Source organism: Budorcas taxicolor, chromosome 9 (genome assembly GCF_023091745.1).
Source record: "Budorcas taxicolor isolate Tak-1 chromosome 9, Takin1.1, whole genome shotgun sequence".
NCBI lineage: Eukaryota > Metazoa > Chordata > Mammalia > Artiodactyla > Bovidae > Budorcas > Budorcas taxicolor.
In genome coordinates, this window is record NC_068918.1 from 61,793,605 (window position 1) to 61,808,839 (window position 15,235).

The window sequence follows — 15,235 nt, forward strand, 5'->3', positions numbered from 1 at the left end:
TGAGCACTGGGGAGGCTCCCACTGGCATAGATCACCCAGAAAAATCAAGAGGCCTGGGCTAGTAGTATTGTAGAGAAAAAGATCTACTAGCTTTGCTATGAAGACCTGTGTTCAATCTTGCCTCTGTTTCATAGACCTTGTGTAAAGTTAAGCAAGTTCTTTATGCATGCCATGCCTCACTGTGTTCATCTGGAAAGTGGCGTTATAGGGAGGCTGTGAAAATCCAACAAGATAATATATCTCAAGTAGCAAAAAAATATTTTACTTACATACTTCTTTGTATATAAGTAAAGTCATTCATATATTAATATTTCCACATTTCTTAATCTTATTGTGCCATCAACATCTAGAATCCAACCTAAGTATTTTAGTACTCCATTTTTTAAAAATTTCTATTTATTTATTGCTAAGGTTGCATGGATCTTAGTTCCCCTGACCAGGGATGGTACCTGTGCCCCTGCAGTGAAAGCCCAGAGTCCTAATGACTGACCCACCAGGGAATTCCTTCTTAATACTATTTCAAAAGAAGTGCTGTTAATCAAAATATTTACCAACTTTTGTAGCCAATAATTATCAATAAATGAGCTAATGCTTTTCAATTCTGCAGTCCAACCTTTTGGACTATTAAAAAAAGAGATAGAGTAGATTGGGTGTAGAGTTGGGTGGCAGAAGAGCAACAAAGAAGAATAACTATCTTTTTATGTCTGTGGAAAATTTTTTAAGGCCATAGAGTGGAAAGTTAATGGGCGATCTAAGAATGTAAAAGAATATTTCCCAGAGGTTAGTCACCAGCTGGTTTTTATCCTTAGTAAGACAAGAACAGGAGGAAATTAGCGTAGATTTCATTTGGTTTAGAATAATGGAAGCAAGCTATGAAATCTAATTCCCAAGGAATCTTTTTGTCAAAATAAAATAGAGACTGACTGCCTACCATGATTTCAGGGCAAGCCTGACTTTAAGTATGAGAAAATACTAGATGAATTTATAATCATCCATCTCTATAATCCCCATCAAGAGAAGAAAACAAGCAATTATGAGTCAATTATGGAACAGGTGTTTTCACTTGTAATCATTTCATCTTTACTGGAAATTATTTTTCCTACCTCACAACTGAAGATGCACAGAGTTTAGTTTGCCCAGGATCATTCAGTTAATGAAAAGCTGAATTAGAACACAACCCTTACCTATTTCCAGAGTCCATCCGGGGTGCTGTGCAAACCTATGAGCCTTCCTCACCCTGCCACTCTTAATTTCAATCCTTATTATTTTTAAAAGGACATTATTCCCAATATTTAGATTTATTTCATTGTTTATTTATTTAGATTATTTTATTTGGATTATTTCCAAGATTTAGAGGTATCTGAAAACCAAAGTAAACTGGGAATATAGCTAGTATTTACTGAGCTACCTAATATATGCCAAACACGTAAGAACTCTACACATAATGTCTCATTTTATAATGACAGCTACCATTTGAGACAAGTACTATTGTTATCCTCTTTATAGATGGAAACCTAAGCCTCAGAATATATGCTAAGAGTTAGAGATGTGGACAGACTTTGAGACTGTTATACAGAGTGAAGTAAGTCAGAAAGAGAAAAACAAATATCGTATATTAGTGTATATATGTAGAATCTAGAAAAATGGTATAGATGATCCATTTGCAAAGCAGAAATAGAGACACAGATGAAGAGAACAAACGTATGAACACTAAGGGGTGGGAGGGAAAGGGGTGGGATGAACTGGGAGGTTGGGATTAACATATACACACTACTGATATTATGTAGAAAATAGACAACTAATGAGAACCTACTGTATAGCTCAGGGAACTCAGTGCTCTATGGTGATTTAAATAGGAAGGAAATCCTAAATAGAGGGGGTATATGTATATATATATAAAGCTGGTTAACTTTGCTACACAGTAGAAACTAACACAACATAGTAAAGCAACTGTGAGGTGAGGTGAGGTGAAGTCGCTCAGTCGTGTCCGACTCTTTGCAACCCTGTGGACTGTAGCCTACCAGACTCCTCCGTCCATGGGATTCTCCAGGCAAGAGTACTGGAGTGGGTTGCCATTAAAGCAACTGTACTCCAACAAAAATTAATTTTAAAAAAAGAATATATACTAAGCCCATGACCAAGGGACTAAAGAAGGAGACTTTTAACTTTAAGAAGGAGGACTTTTAACGTCAAAGGAAGCAGTGGGGTCCTAAGCATTTTCACCCTGGAGCACCTGCCCAGGGATGGTGAGAATCAGGCATATCAGGAAGTCACACCACAGGGCATTCAAACCCCCACACAGATTTCAGTTTTAGTTTTCAGCAAGCCATAGATACTTAGAAGTAAAAAAAAGAGCCAATTGAAATCATCTGGTCCAATCCCTTTATCTTATAGACAAGGAATTTGAGGATCAGGGCGAGGTTAAGTACTTTCTCTAAGGTCAGAAAGCTAATTAGTGACAGAGTTAGCAATAAATCACTTCCATGAAAAGACATGCTTTCAAAGTGAATTCAATTACCTCCACTCTCAAGTGGCTATTAAGAACACCCATGTAGCTAGACAATCCCCAATGTTTTTGTAAAGTCTATGTAACCCAAGAGGATCTAGAAAGAACTTGGCAACACTGAGAAGCTAAGTCAACAATCCTTAAAATGTGCTAATTTGAGTCAATTCATTATTGTTAGGGGTGGTGCTCCTACCAACTTCTGTTCCAAGTTACAGTTTCAGACAGTTACAGTAAACACCCAAGTATTTTCAACTCTTCTCTGGTAGATAAAAGATATATAACATTTCAGATATATTTGGATATAAAGGTAAAATTATTTTGGTATTTGTAAATTTTGGATGACAAAATCCCAAAGAAGAGGATTCTTATGATTTTATCACATGATCTTTTTTTTCCCATAAGGTCAAAAATCATCTGTCTTGTCAATCGTGATAAAATTCACAGATGTCAATGGTAATACATTGATGTTAAGAAAAGGGAAAGGAAAGTGAAAGTGAAGTCGCTCAGTCATGTCCGACTCTTTGCGACCCCATGGAGTGTAACCCACCAGACTCCTCCGTCCATGGATTTTCCAGGCAAGATACTGGAGTGGGGTGCCATTTCTTTCTCCAGCAGATCTTCCTGACCCAGGGATTGAACCCAGGTCTCCTGCACTGTAGGCAGACGCTTTACCATCTGAGCCAAATAACCAAATACAGTGTTGCAAACTATTTAAGAGGAATGCAAAGTATTTTTACACAAAGCATACTTTTAAAATTAATTTTTTTCAACATACTAAATAAATCTGTCTGGAGAGCCAAAGCTTGCCTTTAGGAAATATGGTTGAATTAATAAAAGATAAAAGGGAAACATCAGAAAACCTGAACAAGTACTATGGAGTTAGAACGAAAATGGATGAAAATACAAACAATTGTTCAGTCAATGGTCAATAATAAATACCTACTAGTCTGCCACAGAATAAAGTGAAATAGAAGGTAAACACACAGTGAAAGAATGAGAACTAAAGCATGGAGTCCGTATAAAAGCATCCTGATGAGAAACCAACATGCTATTTCCATCAGGGGGAAAAAAAATCACACCAGTTAAGATCTATTTTGAAATATCATTTCAGGGGGAAAAAGGAAGTAGACTGAGAAGAAATCACTCTAATAGTTGTCAATATATGTATTTTGACACCGAGAATTCCCACTTCTTACTAAATTTATCTATGAAGTCTTACACATATTCAGAAATAGAGACCTGCTATCACACTTGATGTTTCAGAATGTGTTAATGCTAAATTTTTCTATTTGATGGTGTCCTTTCATTTAAGAAAGAAGAAGGAATGAATGTGACAGGGAAAATGGGCAGCAGTGTTCATTTAATATCGTGTATAAAGTCACAGTTTCACGCTGTGTGTCTAGCATAGGAAAATTGATTTTTGAGTGACATTTCATGGGTATACAGTACTCTGGCTTCAAGGACATTTCATGGGTATTCAATGTCAATTGTGCTTAGGTTTCCTTATCCCAGGAAACATTCCCCCAAATTAAACCACACAGATTTATGAATGCCACCAACCGAAAAGGGCAGCAGCTTCTAATTTAATGGCAAGAAAGATATGCTGTCCAGCAGCAAGTAGAAAGCATAGGATTTCCCTCCTTGTATCTACCGCTGAAGAAGAGAGAGATGAGTGATTTTTTCACTCAATTTCAATTTTTCCAGAGCAGAAAGTTCTCAGAGTGGCCTGCCTAAATGAAACAAGTGACAATCCAGGTTTTGTTTATAATTCTGTCTAGAAAAGGTTGGCTGGTTTGGAATCCCACAGGAACCCAGAAACCCAACAAGATATTCAACAGATTAGCAACTGTGTATCACTAGTGATCAACATAATTTTATTTAGCTACTTTATTTAACAAATGCTATGTGCCAGGCACTGTTTTAAATTACAAATATTAAACTCCTTTGATTAATGGTCATAACAGCTCTCTTAGAGGAGAACTAGTATGTCCATTTCTCCAGATGAGAAAACTGAGGTACAGGACAGTAAATAATTTTCCCATGATCACACAACTAGTAAAAGAAATCCTCTCTTAAAACTCAGCAATAGTCAACCTTCTAGCATGATGCTCTTCCTTTTCTGGGCCGTCAGACAAAAATAATAGTTTTCAATGAAAAGTTGTTTGGAGAGCAAAACTGAAAATAAATAGACTGATAATAGAAATCGAATTTATTAAGAATCCTCTGTATTGGATACTGTAGCAACTGCTAATAAAATTTTTTAAGCCTGTTATTTAATTTAATCTTTATTCTAACCAATACCATTAGGAAAGCATTGTTCCTATTTAAATCGTGAAACTGAGTTTTACATACATGATGAATAACTTTCCTGCTGTTCAATGACTAAGGGAAAGAAGGATTCAAACCAGGCCCATTCAAATGCAGAACCTACCTACTGCATTCCTACTAGGGAGACATCTCCTTTAAGGGGAGATGACTAAGGATGATGATTCAACCTGGATGTTTTTCTTTTTCCTCATCTTTAACATAATAAGCCATCAACAACTATTTATTAAATTGATTAAGACATCAGATTTAAACAGATGAATGAGGAGTTTAGTTTATGGGGAGAATTTGCAGACACGAAAAGCTCCTCAAAAAAATTGATAGCCCCAGCATCTAGCAGAGTATATCCAATTATTAATTGTGATAATGATATTATACTGACTAAAGAGAGTGGAGGCAGGATGAGGAGGGGACAACAAGAGGATGAGATTGTTGGATGGCATCACTGACTCAATGGACATGTTTGAGCAAGCTCTGGGAGCGGGAGATGGTGAAGGACAGGGAAGCCTGGCATGATGCATCCATGGGGTCGCAGAGTTGAACATGACTGACCGACTGAACAACAACAAAAGAGAGTGGAAAAAATCACTTCCTCTAAAAATTTTTAAATTGGGGGTAATGTCACCTATTGGCAAAGCTCAAATAGGGTCATGCTTAAATATGAAGAGATGGGCTGGAGGGTGAATCTCAAGAAGGAATCACAGAGATGATCTCCTATGAGAAGTGTGGTTTTAATATAATTTACCAAGAATTTTTTTTTTCACAATCTCTGTATATGACATCAGACAACAGCAACATTTTCAAGTCATAATTTTCAACTTTGTTTGATATTGTCAAAATATAAATCAGTAAAATGGAATCACAAGTGAACTGGAACCATCAATAATTTATATCATAACACAATCTTTCCTGCAGATTAAGTTTACCTTTCTTATTTTATAATTTTACAAATAACTTACCTTATTATTTCATACTTTTTAGTAGCAAATAATTTTTTCGTTGTGTTGTTCAGTTGCTAAGTCATGTCCGACTCTTTGTGACCCTATGGACTATAGCCCACCAGGCTCCTCTGTCCATGAGATTTTCTGGCAAGAATACTGGAATGAGTTGCTATTTCCTCCTGCGGGGGATCTTCCCAACCCAGGGATCAAACTTGCATCTGCTGCATTGGCAGGCAGACTCTTTACCACTAAGGCAACAAGGGGGCCCCATTCATGAGAAGTAATTGAGTTTAAATTTTAGTCACCAACCTTCTGCCCTGCAACCACAAAAGTTTGTATAAGCTCTGCTCACCAATCTGCTACCCTCCCTCACTCAAAACCCCTCTTGTTCAGGGTAAAGAATTTTTGTCCTCTTACAGATCTTCAAACATGAAAAAAAAAAAAAAAGACTTCCAAAGTCTTTCAAGTCACTGAGATTCCTCTTTATACGTTTGAAAGAGCAATGTAAACCCCAAAGTACTTAATTCTAAGCGTATCCTTAGATAATAGATGCACACATATCTGAGCATTACTATAATATGCTTGTAATGGGAAAACTAAGAATTCTTAGATGAGGTACCAAGCGAATACCCTACACAGAGGGTCAGAACATATACTGCCACTCCTTAAGTGTAGACAGTTGTTTTTATTTCATTCAACTTAATTATTAGCATTAATAAAAACAAGAAAAAAAATGCATTTATGTAAGTGGTTAAGAACTTCACATCTTATCAATTAACATTTGCTGAAAAATGCATCAAGGACCTGTTTTGTGAAACATGTGCTTAACCAATAATTTTATACTTGACCTTTAAGCCAGGTTCCAGTTCAACTTTATAGAGTGACACACAGCATGCATAACATTCTCTTTTCTGAGAAAGGCTTTTCATTGGTTTAAGGGAAGGACTCAGGCACTATTAAGCATAGAAGACTAGAACTTGCATTCTCCTTTCACACACAAAAAACAGAAACTAATACTGCATGGAGGTGGATGACTCATCCAGTCACACTGTTGGTAAATTTGATTGTAAAAATATCCTACAAATATTTAGGACTACTTATTTAATTCAATAATCATTCTCCAACCTACCCCTTTCGCCTCTCTAAGTAGTTATGAGTCATTCTATAAACAAAAGGCAGATTTGTGCCACTGGAGAAATATATTAGAAATTAACAAATTTAAATCACTTTATCGAATGTGCTCAATGTTTCCATCTCTTGCCAGAATGCTTTGAGGTTGGCAGGAAAAATGGAATGACTGACTGCCTTTTCACAGATGAGGAAACCAGGGCAGGCAGCATTACCCCAGAGTGACTTACTTGAGACTACATAAAGAGACCATATAAAGAGCTCTTTAAACCTGCATGTTTCCTTCTAGAATCTAGAAGCTTCTCCCTTTCTCGTATGTACACTGCTTTACCACATAGTCTGCTAAGTTACGTCAGTCGTGTCCGACTCTGTGCGACCCCGTAGACGGCAGCCCACCAGGCTCCCCCGTCCCTGGGATTCTCCAGGCAAGAACACTGGAGTGGGTTGCCATTTCCTTCTCCAATGCATGAAAGTGAAAAGTGAAAGTGAAGTTGCTCAGTCGTATCCGACTCTCAGCGACCACATGGACTGCAGCCCACCAGGCTCCTCTGTCCATAGGATTTTCCAGGCGAGAGTACTGGAGTGGGGTGCCATTACCTTCTCTGTCCAGGGGACGACAAAGTCAGCAGTATCTGGCCCTCTGATTGTCTGCAGTAGTTTGTGTACACCATGTAATTCTATTTTATTCCTTCTTGTGTCTTGTTCACATCTCCCACAATCTCACTGTAGGTTCTTTGAGAGCATAGATCATATATTCAACCTCTATGGAATTTTCCAACAATTCCTAGCACAGAGGTAAGGACCTCTAAGTTTTTAAAAAATACCTGTTCATTCACTAACTAGATGCAAAAGTTTTGGGAGACCTATCCCTGGAGGAAGTGAGAATTAGATAAAAATTATATGTCACAGGCAAATCAGGCGTTATTTATTACTCAATTCTGTGTTTTTCAGTACTGTAGAAACTCACTACAATTTTCTCATTTTCCTATTTTCAAAAAAAAATACTGTAACAATTACTTTTATGAAAATATGCAGTATTTTCAATGAAGCAGATATTATCAAACAATATTTGTAGGAAATGTAAACTTCCTGGATAGAATTTATTGATATACAAATACATTATCTTAAATTGTGATTTCAAGAATTCTAATTGTTGAACTGTTACCTACGAAATAACCAGAGGTGTACAAATGCATCCCAAAACTTTAACCTTTAAGCATATAAAATTAGGAGACAAAACATAAAATACTAGCTACAACTCAAGTTTCTTGTTAAATTCAGTAACTTTTAGGACAGTGGGTGATTCAGATAAGCTGATTCCTTGCTCTCTAGGTGACTTTTGAATAACTGAAAATCATTTCTATAAATTTATTATTTTCATTTTAAGAACAACAATTTCTCCTCCATTCATACAAATTAAGTTTAGCTTATGAGTGAATCACATACCTTTATGACATGATGCTTTTCCTGGAGCATAGGAATCTTAAACATTTGGCACCAGTATGTCGTACCTTTGTTTGGGATGGGAACCTGTCTTAAAAATAAACAAATAAACAGGAGAAGGGGACAAAAGTCATATTGTCTTGATATTCTATTAAAAACAATGATTTAAGTGAAAAAAAAAAAACTATTATACGGTTTCAATAAATCCATCCCTAGAATCATAAAAACCTGAAAACAAAACAAAAAAACTTACGTCTTGATTGACCAGGTCAAAGTATGGTACAGCTGTAGACAACATATTGGTTTTCTCAGGATTCAATAACCGTAGACTCTTGGTACCACGATTGGATTCATGGTACTTGGGACCTGCTTCTCCCACATCTTCATGGTGGTAGGCCCAGATCACCCTTACCGTGCTCTCCTGGTGAACAGAAATGGGTAGGGTGATGTCTCATGACAGCACTTTCCTTACCACTGAATTGAGTTTAATGAATGCTACTTAAAGCAGGATACAGAAGCAAAGAAAAGAGAATGACATTCAGAGTCTCAATATGGTCTCTTTGATTAAGTCTTAAAAATCCAAGTAGATGAGTTCCTTTTTGAAAGAAATCATCTCTCCCATGCAAGATACCCAAGCAAGATAATATGTTCCAAAACATTGGGTTGGTCAAAAAATTTGTTTGGGTTTATAGTAAGATGTTCAGAGAAGGCACTGGCACCCTACTCCAGTACTCTTGCCTGGAAAATCCCGTGGACAGAGAAGCCAGGTAGGCTGCAGTCCATGGGGTCGCTAAAAGTCAGACATAACTGAGTGACTTCACTTTCACTTTTCATTTTCATGCATTGGAGAAGGAAATGGCAACCCACTCCAGTGTTCTTGCCTGGAGAATCCCAGAGACAAGGGAGCCTGGCGGGCTGCCGTCTATGGGGTCGAACAGGGTCAGACACGACTGAAGCGGCTTAGAAGCAGCAGCAGCAGCATAGTAAGATGTTAACAGAAAAACCCAGGTTGACTTTGTGGTCAACCCAATAGAATGAAGGACAAGTGACTTAGTAGTTATTCTTTCATGCTGATAGCAACAGTAAACCATTGTCATGCAAAAACTCCAAACTACTGAAATCAAACTAGTACCAGGTAAATACTCTTGTTAAGTAGCAGGAGTTTAGGATAATTAAAACATGTTTCAATGCTATGGAACATTTTAAAGAAAACAAACAAATATAATGAAAGTTAAAATGACTTCCCAGGTCAGGATTTTAATTTTCACAATAGATTTTTCCTAGACTCTAGCCCAGTCATCTGTATGAATTTAGAGAAAGTGGAAATGCAAGAGGAACTTCTGATTCTGGGTTGTTTATTATCGTAGAATCTAGGTGTAATCATTTCATAAACTCTGGGAATTTTCAAGGAAATGGGGCATTCCAACTAGGAAAAGTGCTGTCAGGGGAAACTGGTTGCCCAAACAGTGGTGGGGCAGTGGGGAGGGTGTGCTGGGATATAAAAAAATAGTTTAGTCCCTCCACACATAAAGATGCCTTTGTCAGACCTTTATAATAAGAACCTTGAAAATAAATAACGCGGTAACGATAACCCAGGAACTGAACCCAGGTCTCCCGCATTGTAGACAGACGCTTTACCGTCTGAGCCACCAGGGAAGTCCTAAGGATAACCCTGTATTCGAGACAGCAAAAGAGACACAGATGGATAGAACAGTCTTTTGGACTCTGTGGGAGAGGGAGAGGGTGGGATGATTTGGGAGAATGGCATTGAAACATGTATATTATCATACGTGAAATGAATCGCCAGTCCAGGTTTAATGCATGATACAGGATGCTCGGGGCTAGTGCACTGGGATGACCCAGAGGGATGGCACAGTGAGGGAGGTGGGAGGGGGGTTCAGAATGGGGGTGTACACGTGTATACCTGTGGCGGATTCATGTTGATGTATGGCAAAACCAATACAATATTGTAAAGTAATTAGCCTCCAATTAAAATAAATAAATTTATATTTAAAAAAAGAAAATAACAAAACAAAAGCTATTCATTTTAAAAGTTACATTTTTTTTAATAAGTCAAATGACTATAATTATTATTACAATTAAAGTATAAGAGCACTGTATATTATATAAAAGTGGTCCATGTTTTTGTACACATTTTTCTTCCTCTTTTACTCTTTATGCAGAATGTTAATCAAAACTGCCTCAGATTTTTACATTTCCATTTTTAAAGTTTTGAATTACAAAAAAAAAAAAAAAGGTAATCTTGTTGGTCTATACAAAATTAAATTGGTTTAAGAAATTCATGTGAAGTTTCCAAGTACCACATGAATTATAGATCCTCTAAATATTTAATTTGCATATGCACAAAGATGTTAATTTTTGCATGATGCCTGACAATACCACATCTTGTATAACATGTTGACAGGCAATTTTCATCAGTCTACTATTCATCTTGACTTTAGAAATTTACAAAAGTGAATCGGTTACAATTCAGATGAATTATAGCCTAGTATTTCGTATCATAATTCTCTCTTATGTAATATGATTTCTTCCAACCTTTATCAATTGCTTATTTTCAAACTTTATAAAGAAGCTACAATCTTTTATAGATAAAAATCACACATACTTTAAGCAGCTCTTCAAAATTTTAGATTCACACAAAAACTGCCTTTATTGAAGTTTATACTCATAGGTGGTTCCCCGCCCCCCAATGGCTTCTAAGGAGAATTCAAAAATATTCCCAAAAGATTATGTGACTTTGTTGCTAAGGGTTATTTTTAAATATCTGTTCTTTTTTATTCTGCAAAGTATGTCCCAACTGTAAGTGTACAGTCTGTTCATGCATGCCTTTACTGATAGACTTCTCACCGTTATGCTCTTGTCATTTAGGTCACACGTATGCAGTTCTCTGGCAAACTCAATTACTGTGTGTGTACTGTTTTCCATGGCATATTCTAGGTGGTAATCTTGCTGAGCATCTTTTCTCAATTCTCTGTTTGCATTTGTAAAATAATCCTGTGGAAAATATGAAAAAGGAAAATCCAGCTATTCTAAATTCAGAGTGAAAAGAATTTAGATTAAGAGCATATACATATACCGTTGAAAAATAATTCTGGTTTGCTTATTACAAAATCCTGTATTTACAGTCATTTTTTTAAGTCCTGGGAATTTCCAAGGGGCTGGAGTATTCTCTCTAGGGACAGTTCCCTAGGAAACTAATCCATATTTGAACTTCTGGCCCTTCAGGAAAAGGCAGTGTGGATTTATAATAGACAGTATTGAAGGAGATGGAATGAGTAATCACTGAGTACTTTTTCCTCCTTCTACAGATGAAAAGAACTTCAACACAGGGAAATGACTTGCTTCAAAGTGAAATGACTAACTAGTTCACGGCAAAACCAGGACCAGGCCCGGTGTCAGCACTTTTTCCACTATTAAACCTTATGGTGCTTACCTTCTGCACTTCTAAAAGCAAGGAGACCCACACTAAGCTTATAGGGTTTTTTAGTATGAGCTTTAATGGCATACATTTATTAAAATGAAATGCAGTGGCAAAATATGGAAAGAAATGACTCTAGTTGAATTACAAGATACTGAAAAACTAGGGATGTTTTGTTTCGGTGGTTCAGCTATAATTCTCATACTAAACTAGTTCAATGGTGTAAGATCACTTCTTAGAAGCACACAGATGCAATGGAAAGCACATAGGTTTTGAATCAAATAACTAGGATCTGACCCCCCCAGTTCTCCTCCAAAAATGTTGATGAATTATCGAAATCAAACTCTGAACTTTTGTTCTAACATTAATAAAATTGAGATAGGGACTTCCTTGATGGTCCAGTGGTTAAGACTTCACCTTCCAGTGCAAGGGGTATGGGCTCGATTCCTGGTGGAGGAGCTAAGATCCCTCATGCCTGGTGACCAAATAAAAATAAAACATAAAACAGAAGCAATATTGTAGCAAATTCAATAAAGACTTTAAAAATGGTCCACATCTTTAAAAAAGGAAATAAAATAAAGTTGAGATAATACATACTTTTTGTATGACTTTTGAAAGATAAATACATGAAATAGTATATAAGGGAAAAACTGCCAACCATAGTTAGAGCTCACTCAATGCCAATCTTCTTCCCTCTTTTGCAATTAGAGTAGTTTTTCTCTAAAATATTCTCTATGCTTTTTACCATTAGCTTTCTATGTTGAGAGTTATAAAAATCATGTTGTTCATTTTTATTACTTGTAGAAGATATAAAATTCGCCATAAGTATACTGATTTTTCAGCATATAATGGTATTTCATTTCTGATAAATCACAAAGAATTGATTTAGAATATACATGCTGAAATAAAATTACAATTAGTTTTACTAACACTAAAATTACATTTGAAGAAATGATTGCATGCTTGACAGAGAAAATACAGTTGTACAAGAGAAAAACTTTAAGTTGTCTATAATTGTCATACTCTAGGATATGGACTGGAGAAGGCAATGGCACCCCACTCCAGTACTCTTGCCTGGAAAATCCCAGGGACGGAGGAGCCTGGTAGGTTGCAGTCCATGGGGTCGCTAAGAGTCGGACATGACTGAGAGACTTCACTTTCACTTTTCACTTTCATGCACTGGAGAAAAAATGGCAATCCACTCCAGTGTCCTTGCCTGGAGAATCCCAGGGACGGCGGAGCCTGGTGGGCTGCTGTCTATGGGGTCGCACAGGGTCGGACACGACTGAAGTGACTTAGCAGCAGCAGCAACAGGATATGGATAATAGTATTATAACAATGTTAAATGACTTAACATCAATTATCATGGTTATGTAAGAGAATGTCCTTGTTCTTGGTAATTATACACTTAAACATTTAAGAGTAAAAAAAAAAAAAAGGAACAGGAAATGGTCATTCTCAAATGGATGGCATATGACGTTTTTATTCCTAGCACTTTTCTAAGGTAGCTATCTAGTGTACGTAAGCTTGACATTCAGGGTACCACATCTTGACATTGTTCAAATCTCTCATTATTGGTGATGCACAGACCCTAACTAATTTCACTCTGGTAACAATGACAACATATTGAATACATTCTATGCACCAGATTAAGCATATTACATGTATTAGCTCATTTAATCTTCATATCAAGGCAATGAGACAAAATGATTTTCCTATTTCACTGAAGCACAAAGAAGTTAGCATCTAGGCCAGAATCATAGAACTAGTAAGTGGTAAAGCCAGGACTGAAACTCAGGCAGTTTGATCTGAGCCTCCTTCTTCACACCATAGTGGCCACTGCTGGAAAAGGATGGGTTTGTTTACATCTTTCTGTCTACAGAACTATATACATCAAGTATTTTTTCATATAAAATGTTACTTTTTCTACTGCTAAAGTCAGGGTCTGTCCAAAAATGTATTCTGAGAACCAGTTGTAATTGTGAAAGCAATTCAAATGAAATATTCCAATGATAACTGTGCTTTTCCCACTTTCGATCACATAAATTTTCAGTATATAAATGAAATAACAATGCCTGTGGATGAGAGATTTAGATAAACTAACTCTGTCTTTACACCAAGCTCACATTACATTACATGATTCAAGCAATCACGGTTTTTGCAAACAAACAGAATACAATACAAAATGCAATCAGTTCAAAGAGTAGAATAATTATCCGAGTTTTGCAAATATGTTTCCAAAGCCTTAGTCCCACAAAATATCCAGCTGGCTTGCCAATTTTCCATTTGTTTTATTTCCACTCACCAAAACCAGTTCTTTTCAGTTATTCCACCTTTTTCTGGTTTTTCAGATAACTTAACTATGAGAAATAGCTGTGAAAAGAAGAGAAGCAAAAAGCAAAGGAGAACTGAACTATGAGAAAACGTGAGAAAGCTCATTCAGGTCTTAATGAAAGTCCCTTGAGTTCATCTGCACTGTGAGCACTCATTGAACCACTGAGTGTTCAATATTCAGAAAAGACAGCTGTCAATTATGTCAAAGTTCTACACTTCTGGAAAAGTGTGCTTGTCCAAAAGAAGTTGGTATCTTCAACCTCACTAAGGAAAAACATAAATGGGTTTGAATAAAACTAAAGTTGAAATGTTCAGTTCAATCAGTTCAGTCATTCAGTCATGTCTGACTCTCTGCGACCCCATGGACTGCAGCACGCCAGGCTTCCCTGTCCATCACCAACTCCCAGAGCCTACTCAAATTCATGTCCATTGCGTCGGTGATGCCATCCAGCCATCTCATCCTCTGGTGTCCCCTTCTTGTTCTGCCTTCAATCTTTCCCAGCATCAGGGTCTTTTCCAATGAGTCAGTTCTTCACTTTAGGTGGCCAAAGTATTGGAGTTTCAGCTTCAGCATCAGTTCTTCCAATGAATATTCAGGACTGATTTCCTTTAGGACTGACTGGTTAGATTTCCTTGTAGTCCAAGGGACTCTCAAGAGTCTTCTCCAGCACCACAATTCGAAAGCATCAATTCTTTGGTATTCAGCTTTCTTTATAAACGGTTGAAATCTGAAATAGCCTAATCACCACTGTAATTCCATTACAATTTTTTTTCTCATTTTTTCAATTTTTCGGGTCTGTTTGGAGACATATCTTCAGATTTGATCATAGTACACCTTAATTACCCAAATAGTGTTATCAGTACATGTTTACTTAGCTGGGTCCTTACTATGAAGAATCTAAGCTACTCCACTTTGTTAACAGAAAAACTCCATTTTGTAAGGTTCTGGGAAAAGAGCGTTTAGAAATCCAAGAGCCTTTGGAAATCCCCTGACCTCACCCCACCGCCCATGTGCCAATCGGACCCCAGACCAAAATCTCCTGACTTAACGCTCAGGAAATTGTGGTCTACCTAGACAATAGGGACCAATCAAGAACCAACACACAACCCTTCAAAAGA

The 15,235-nt window shown here is 36.9% G+C and overlaps 1 protein-coding gene across 1 annotated transcript in view; it reads right to left on the reverse strand.

Annotated features, from left to right (window-relative positions):
* Positions 1-15,235, reverse strand: part of MOXD1 (monooxygenase DBH like 1) — a 96,651-nt gene that overhangs the window by 55,898 nt on the left and 25,518 nt on the right. Inside the window, exons 2-4 of the mRNA XM_052645942.1 lie at positions 11,212-11,358; positions 8,597-8,764; positions 8,347-8,430 (exon numbers count right to left, since the gene is read on the reverse strand). Coding sequence (XP_052501902.1) covers positions 8,347-8,430; positions 8,597-8,764; positions 11,212-11,358 — 399 coding nt within the window. The remainder of the gene's footprint in view (positions 1-8,346; positions 8,431-8,596; positions 8,765-11,211; positions 11,359-15,235) is intronic.